This window comes from Camelina sativa, chromosome 17, assembly GCF_000633955.1.
Source record: "Camelina sativa cultivar DH55 chromosome 17, Cs, whole genome shotgun sequence".
Taxonomy (NCBI): domain Eukaryota; kingdom Viridiplantae; phylum Streptophyta; class Magnoliopsida; order Brassicales; family Brassicaceae; genus Camelina; species Camelina sativa.
In genome coordinates this window covers 14,187,891-14,196,889 of record NC_025701.1, presented here as the reverse complement: position 1 = coordinate 14,196,889, position 8,999 = coordinate 14,187,891, and the positions used below count along the sequence as shown (strand labels likewise).

Here is an 8,999-nt window from a genome sequence, read left to right as displayed (position 1 = left end):
GGTGCTTGCCCGAGAAGTTCTGAAGGTTGCCAGCATCTACCAAATCTGTGAACATCCTTCTTCATTCCAAACGACAAGGAAGCCAAATGGTGAACTCCAGGAAGAAGGGATTCACAGGCGTATTTTCGAAAAATGCTTGGACGCAGGGAACAGAATAGCAATCTACAACGAGGGGCTACGGATCGTTGCCGAGGAGCGAGACATTGAGCGCGGTATCGCACTACTAAAAAACAACGTTCCCGAAGATGCCGAGTCCACTCTCGCATGTGGAATTTTCTCTATGTTATATGGGGACGAGCAGATGGCGGTTCGTTTTCTTCACCAATTTGATGCACATCACTATCCACTCCAATCAGAGGGAGTACGGCTTATCGGGGAAGATCTGTTCCAACGGTTGAGTATGTTTAAGACGGCGCGTCAAAACACGTACAAAGATTCTTTTGTATATCCCTCCAGTTCGTTGATCCCTTTCCTGGACTGTGCCATGAGTAGTTATTATGACACACATTATTATGACATCATATGTGTAAATTGCGGAGTGTGGTGGGTGGCCAAATCTATATGTGAAATCCTCTAGGTGTATCGTCGGTTCCCTTCTGTGTTGCGTTTCACCTCGCCACGTATGTTTCATTAGATAATTAAATTACTATGTAATGAAGATGTTAATTAACGTGTATGCCAATATCTGTCGTTTTGGTCGTTTTGCTCCTTTTGTTCCGAAAATGTGTACTAGATGTCGTAGTGCTCCTTATATTCCGAAAAGGTCTAAAATGGCAATTCCCTAGCTTCAAACCATCCATATAGACGACGTGTACTTAGTTTCACCGGGCAAACACACAAAACTATCAACAGTGCCGGCCCAACCAATTTTGCCCATTAACAAACAGTAGGAAAAAAAAAAGTTCCTACTACAACTTTACAAGGGCTCGAACCCGTGACACTGAAGGACAGTCAAGGCCAATCCTACCACTGTACCACCGCACCTTTTTTGATATTGATTCCCCTAAAATCGCTAATATAATCTGTAGCATAAAGCCCTTGATTTACGGGCTTTATTAAAGGACCGACACTGTATCAAGCTTACGACGCCGTTCGTATCTAGTGGAAAACGACACAACTTGGAAAAGTTCATGTTGTTTTAGAATACAAAAAACGGCACAAAACAGAATGTTCTATAAAAGCTAACCGAATATAATCGATATCTTATAAAATTCAGGGAAATTAGGGTTCATTGAACTGATTTGGGGGAAACAGAGAGAGCCGCTGCCATAGATGTTGGATTAGATTTAGAGAGTTGGATATTCGGTTAATAGTTTAACGTTCCTCTTTTCTTTATTTTCCCTCCTTCAATTACGTTATCAGTTTCGTTCTTAATGTCTGCTTTGGCAAACACGAGTCCAGTCGAGTATGACGATGCGGAGTATGGGATCCCGGCTGTTTGTTACTGTGGTGAAAGGCCAAACCTACAACCTTCTTTTACAAGGACAAACCCAGGGAGGCTCCACTACACTTGTAGAAATAGAGAGGTAAGTAACGTACAGTTTCCCCGAGGTTGATTAAAGATCAGATTTATTTGCATAACTTGAGGTTTTCGTTTTAACAAACATTATAAGCAAAAAAATGCAGGATGGGGACTATCACATTTTTAAATGGTGGGATGAAGCTATGATGGAGGAACTGAAAACAGTGAAGGAAGATCTTCTAAAGTTAACTAGTTTGAATCAAATGCGTGAAGCGCTTCAGGGACAAAAAGAGGAGATTGCTAACATCTTAAATATGCACAAGGAAAATCAGATGGAGTTGGAAAGGATGAAGGCGTTGATTGCGTACAAGAGTGATGGATTAACTATGGAATTAAAACTGACCAATGTGTTTGTTGCGACTTTGGTTATACTAGCAACAATGACCTATTTTTTAAAGTAGTTTGGTCGTTTTATTAGTAGTACTTTGGGTTGTGGTTTAATTGTTTAACATCAAGTTATAAACGTTTTATTTGGTTTACTCCCATTTTTTTATCGTCTAAAAAAAAGACTGTTTGAAACCTTGTCGTGTTATTATTATCGACCAAACCCTTGAAATTAAACATAAACATAAACATTTGTACACGTTTGTACACATACGTCTAACATTAAAGGTTGGCACTATTAGGTAGATGCTTACCAAATAAAAATATATAATTAACCATGCGTAATACACACAAACATTTTACATCAAATTATTCCTATCCACGTAAGATAGATTGTTGGGATGTAGGTAATGAAGATAATATAAAGAGTCCAGCAACGTGGTTTAGAAGTTTGGAATGTAAGCAACATTGACAAATGGAAACATAGGCTACGAATCGTCGTCACTCCGCTCGCGCTGGTCGAAGTATTCCAACCGGAGTTTGAAATCTCTAACCTCAGGGAAGGGTGGTTCAAATATCACTTTAGAGACACCCGGTTGACTAACCACTTCCATCCCTCCTGCGGTGTGGAAAAATAAGGAAAAAGGGTAACCAAAATTAGTTTTATGCAGTAATCTTATATTTAAAAGGTGATTGAATTGTTTTAAATACGTTTGCCTAATCAGTACCTCCATCCTTAAACTTGGGCCTCCAGAATCGCAAGACTACAACTGGTTTGCCTCCGCATAGCCAAAAATTGCGGACGAAATCATCGACCATCTCATCATAAGCCACACATTGCAAGTGATGACCCCTACACACAGAGACACCTTACGTTAATAGCCCGGTATATCTTTAAAGTGTGTGAAAGCTAATAATCGCGAAAACGACTCACTCAAGATTCGTCAATGAAAACCGTATCAACCGGGTTCTCTCGGCAAAACGTGGAGCAGTTGGATCGTCCACCAATATTCTTCGTTCGACGTGAGTAACTTGCCCCATCGTGTCTATGGTGTCATGTCATTAGAATTATGGTACTGGATATGATATTAAAAACCGGAACAACACAATGCAACGTTACCTAAGCAGCAGTTCTGGGCCCAACGAGGCCATCGTTCGTAAATTTGGTCGAAGGGGACGTAATCGATGTAGTGATTGGTCGACAAGCAACGAATGTTGTCCACAACCGTGTCAGCAGTGAATTTGATCCGGTAGTTGGAAGCCACGACCTTCACAGCGGATGTGTCGTCAGTGACGACGAAATTAGAGAAGGTTTTCCACAAACCCTCCTCAATCCCCGCACAGAACTGGGGCAACAGGTCCTCGCTGATTGTTGCCTGCATCTTATCTCCCTACGGTGGGGGAAAAAAGTTCAACCATGATGTACATGTATCATTTAATATTAAGTGCATATAATATGATGATGAGACGAGTCACTTACGAAAACATCCGAAACAACCATTTCAAAGGTGACGATGTTCGCTTCTCTCTTTCTCCACTTGCGGATGATCTTAACAGAAACCTTCCAATCAGATCGCCACGTCTGGAGATCGGATAGCCTGTCGAAATGCACCATGACTTTGTTGCACTTATGTTTACTTTGTGATGTGATATTTTGGTTTTTGAGAGACGAATACATAGTTCACTGGGTGTGTATTTGTCTTCTTATATAAGCAGCGAACAAACACAAATGGATTATCAATATTATGGCTTTTCAAACGTCGTGACTGCATTCCATACAGATTCATCGCATTTAGATATTTAACATGTGTAACTGCCGGTTAAGCGAAGACGAGACATCGCATGCACTACTTAATTATGACCCTATAGTCGACGTTATATATTGGCGGAAAATATATTGGTTCATTTAACAAACCAATTCAATGTAAAACTTTATAAAACATCAAGGAATAGTGAATGATGGTTTAACCAGACGAATAAAGGCTGATATATAGTGTAAATGAACCAATAACGTTGAAGAACTGTATAATTTGAATAAAAATATTTAAAGAAAAGCTCAGCCATTGCACTGTTTATAAAAAAAAAATTATTTTAAAATAGTTTAGTAGTAGAGGCAAAATCTTCGTTCTTAGTAATAGACGGAAAACTGAGGCCTCAGCTGCGACGGCGCATTCGGATGTCCGATAGGGTTGTTTTACATCCCGATTTTTTGAATTAAGGTGTTTAGATCTGGGATAAGTACTACAAAACGACACTCCATAGAAGTCGGCGACGGAACATTTAAGGAAGAAGAGATTACAGAGGTCGGGTGAAATCAGAGAAAGGCGACTAGTTTCGATCCCTCTTTCATCACCGGTGTTGAATCAGAAGGTAAGTGTTTCTCTTGGCTTCTTACTTTAAATTGGAAGAGAGATTGTACCCCCAAATTCTATATTAGGTTGGAAGAGTATATAGCAAATACATTTAAGAATCGCTTTGAGTAGCCCAGGATGTGAAATCGATGAATAGTAGTGTATCTGTGGCGGGCAGAGGATAAATAACCGTAATCGTCAACAGAATTAAACTTTGGTAGACATTGGTATTAGGGTTAATTGGTTTAGTGTACGTACATATTAATATGTACGTTACTTCATGGTGATAGGATGGATCCCGAGGCTGTAGAGATCGTTCCTCAATTGAGCTTGGATCTACCGAGGAGGTTATTTGCTCTTGACCATTACCCTCTCAAAACCAAGATAAATGCGTATTCAAAACCGGAATATCTTTCTACAATATCGAGGGTGCTGAGTGGAACAAAAGAAATGGAAAACTTGTTAGAGTCTCCATTTGGGCAGCTTTTTCGTATCCCTGCTAACAAGATCTCGTTCTCCGGTAAACTAGTTCATGGATTTGTTTGCCGTCAATTGGTGACCAAAAAGCGGCATGAGATGTGGATTGTGTTTGGTGGCAATCCAATCAAGTTTGGATTACAGGAATTTGCAGAGTTGACAGGTCTCGAATGTGGAAATTATCCAAAAAAGAGAGATGTGGAAAGAGCTACAAAAACGGATAAAGGATGTAAGACTGTTTGGGAAGTTCTATTCGGGGAAAACATAGAACCAACGATCTCCGAGTTGGTCAAAAGGTTGGAGACTGAGGAAATGGAAACGTGGCAGAAACTAGCTTTAGCGCTGATAATAATAGTTGATGGAGTTCTAACATGCGCCACGCAACCAGTAAAACCAGATCCGAAGACAGTGGAGATGACCAAGAATATTGATTTTTTTTTCAAATATCCATGGGGAAGGTTGTCATTTGAACGGACGCTGGAGACTATTACAGGATTTAAATGTCCAGCAGACGTAGACAGCTTAGTAAAAACTTTCAAGCAACAATCAGTTGCTGTTCATGGATTTCCTCTAGCACTCCAGCTGCTGGCTTTCCAATCTGTCCCAGCAATTGCAAGATTAGTACCATCTGACGTTCAAGATCAGGCGTTTAATCAAAGATCGATCCACAATCTGGCTAAACTGCGGCCAATCAAGACAGCAGACATCTTCGCATGCGAGGCTGCTAAAGAGGTATGTACTTGGTTGATATAATACGTTAACGACCTGAATCTATCAGTTTCGTCAAATGTATATATATTTGTAATCATATTATAGGTGGTTATTAGACGGATGGTTGGTAGTGGGGAGCATTGTGATAGTGGAGAATTGGAGTGGCGTGACGAAGAGGAAGACCATCAAGTTGACAACATTGAAAATCTTATTAAAGCTGGCCACAAATGGGATGAGGCAATATGGATGGGAGGTGATGATAGGTGTCCAAAACAGACACGTCCCGAAGAGAAAGGTATTAAAAACATTTATACATTACAAAGGGCTTCACTATAAAGATAATTTTTTTTAAAATTAATGGTTAATTGGTGATATAGTTACAGTTGACTGTCGGAAGAGGAAAAGAGCAGACACCGCAACAATTGACAATAAGAAAGAGAAGAGCACGAGAACTGATGGGCGACCGGGGGGTACGCCCATTGTTGATGAACGTTTGGACGATGACCAATTTGAAAGGTATGCGGCGGAACTAAGCCGGTTCTACAGGAAACAAGAAGCACTGATGAAGGAAAATCAGGCAAACATGGAGATTTTCGTACGTACAGAGATCCGCAAGGAGATAAGAGCTGCACTATTGGAGGTTAAAAGAAACGAACATGGGGAACCTTCTTACGCTTCGCATACAGTTTCAGAGAAGAAGTATTCAAAAAAAAGAAGAGGGAAAACTATAAAGTTTCGAAGAATGAGTTCAGTAATGGTTATGAAAAAAAAGGGAGAGAAGGTCAGAAACAGGGGATGCGCTGACACTGCTAAGGTTGATATGACAAATAGCTTAAGGGTTGTAATTTTTTCACTACTTACATATATTAAATTATGTTGCTATCGTGGTGTGCACAGGGTGATCGGAATACTGATGGTTCGAAGGATGCCATAGATGGTCAACACTCTGTCAGTGGTGATTCTTTAGTTGGAGGCCAGGTAATGGACAACAAGATCCTCTTTAGAATGCGACTCAATCAACGTAATGGGGGTGTTTTTGCTTATGCACCTATCATATACACTTTATATATTTGACCGTAGGATACAACCCGTACTCATATTAATGAGTGGGTAACCGATAATAACGACTGTGGCATGAACGAACCATCCCCGGACAATGGAGTTAATGAGTGTCGCCAAGATTATGACGCGGGGGACATTGCTGTCGAGCTATCACCAACTAAAACCGTATCCGATGTAAGTATTTGACACGGAATGGAGATTACAACACTATATTCGTAATAAAGCATTGTCCACCTTTAATTGAACAGATATTGCTGCAGCTGAATACTAAAATGGAACCTGATTTGCATTGTAACAAAATGGTAGGTCAGGAAGTAACCATAAAAGGGATAACCATCTGTGGGTCTCATATATATTCGGTTATTTGTTTACCTCCTCTAATCTACACGTGTGAAAAATTGAGCTTGTACCAAGTTCCTACTACGAACACGCGTCTTAAAAGTTTCATTATTTTGAATAGGAGGATGGGGAAGAACTGCATCAAGAAGGCGGGAAAGTAGAGTGGTTTAACAGTAACATAAGGGACATAAGACGTCAGGAAGGCGAGTCAGATGAGGGTTGTAAAAAAACCGAAATACCTGTAGAAAATGAAACTGCAGTTGACGGTCAACAAAAGGAAAGCGATGGCGAGGAGGGCTGTAACAAAACTGATGGACATGTACAAATAGAAACAACAGTTAACCTCCAATAGTGCAAAATTATTTTTTATTTCGAATATTTGCCATATTTATAGTGTCTACTTAGATGGTCCAGTGAACGTCACAACTAATCTATGTACGTGCATCTTATTAGGCTGGAGACCAAGCAATACCCAACGAACGCGATGTCGAAGAGGACTGTAAAGAGACTAGAGGTCAACCAGATCAAAGTCCCGGGGAGGAATGTATTCCCGGTGACTCAGACAATTTAGTGCCGCAGTCGGTTATTATTGTGGATGAAACAGGACGCGCAGAAGAAGTGATAATGGAGATACGTGCGAGTCAACCATCCGAAGCCATAGTGATAAAAGCAGGGTCGGTTTCATACGACCCTATGGAAGATGTTGCTGATGGGAAATTCGCCAAATTCACCGAGATGATAAAACAAGATAATGTGTAAGTGTAGTATATATTACTCCGATGACATATTGATATGCTCATTCATTGATATAGGATATTCATAATTACAAAATTTCGCAGGGTACACACCTTTTTCGGATTCCGCAAGGCAGATATCCTATTCTTCTCTACTCTTATATCGTCCCAAAAATGGGTCCATAGTCAGGTACATATTTTAAACTTTAACTACACGATTTTGGGGTGTTCATGGTTTCTTGTTGGATTTAAATCCGACGGGTTTGCGTTTAACTGCATCTGCAGCACATGGAGATGATTGCCCTAACGCTGTGGCACAAAAACGGAGAAGAAATGATAAAACAAAGGACCGTAATTTTGGACTCCGTTCTCTTTTACGAGTTGACAAGAAGGTTCCAAGCATTCAACAGGAGCACGGCGAAACGGAATTTCAGATGGGACAAAGTACTCATTGACATCGTCAATGGGGAAAGGATGCACCACGAACCAAGGTTGAAGTGGGTTACAGATGTCGACGTTATATATGCTCCAATGAACTGGAAATCTAAGCATTGGGTAGGAGTGGGCATAAATCTTATAAAGAGACATGTTTCCATTTACGATCCTTTGATGACCTCCTCCAGAGAAACTCTTGCAATGTCCCGGATCAAGCCGGTGTGTGAGATGATACCGTACCTACTTCAGAGGGTTATCGATGTCAATTACCCTCTCGATCCATTTACCGCTGAAAGGGTTAGCCAAGTAGGACAAAACTTGAGGACGGGAGATTGTGGACCTTTTACTATGAAGTTTTTAGAACTGTTGAGCATGGGCAAACCGATGACTGATTGCTTGAAGATCACCGACAACAATATTGACAATTTCCGAAAGAAGTTCGCGATGGACGTCTACGAAGCTGCTATTGGTCCGATAAATTAAGTAGCGAATAAACATTCTTCCTGGTTGTACTTATTACTTTCACGCAGGTGGTCCATATGATCCGTAACAGTCTGTTAGGATGATTATGGTTCGCTGAATTTGAATACAATTTAATCACATCACGCTCATCATATCATAGGATTGCCAGTAGGGACAAGTTAGTGTGCTCAAAATGGATAGAAACTAAGCACCAACCATGGACCTAAAAATCAAGTCTATAACGTTAGAAAATCGATTGTACGTACACTGATGAATATACGTACGTGTGTACACAGACCATAAATATACGTACGTGTGTACACAGACCATAATAAGGCCGTTACTTAGTTGATGGTACGTACACATATGAATATACGTACGTGTGTACATAGACCATAATAAGGCCGTTACTTAGTTGATGGTACGTACACATATGAATATACGTACGTGTGTACACAGACCATAATAAGGCCGTTACTTAGCTGATGGTATGTATACATCTGATAAAGGCCTAACATATACTAATACTGGTTAGAAAGACGTCATAATGATACATATCTAGACCCTCCAATATACAAAAAA

At 40.3% G+C, this 8,999-nt stretch overlaps 1 protein-coding gene across 1 annotated transcript; it reads left to right on the top strand.

Moving 5' to 3' along the window:
* LOC104759473 (uncharacterized protein At4g04775-like) lies at positions 1,374–1,923 on the top strand. Its single transcript, XM_010482395.1, has 2 exons — positions 1,374–1,526; positions 1,627–1,923. The coding sequence occupies exons 1-2, from the start codon at positions 1,374–1,376 to the stop codon at positions 1,921–1,923; spliced, it is 450 nt and encodes a 149-aa protein (XP_010480697.1).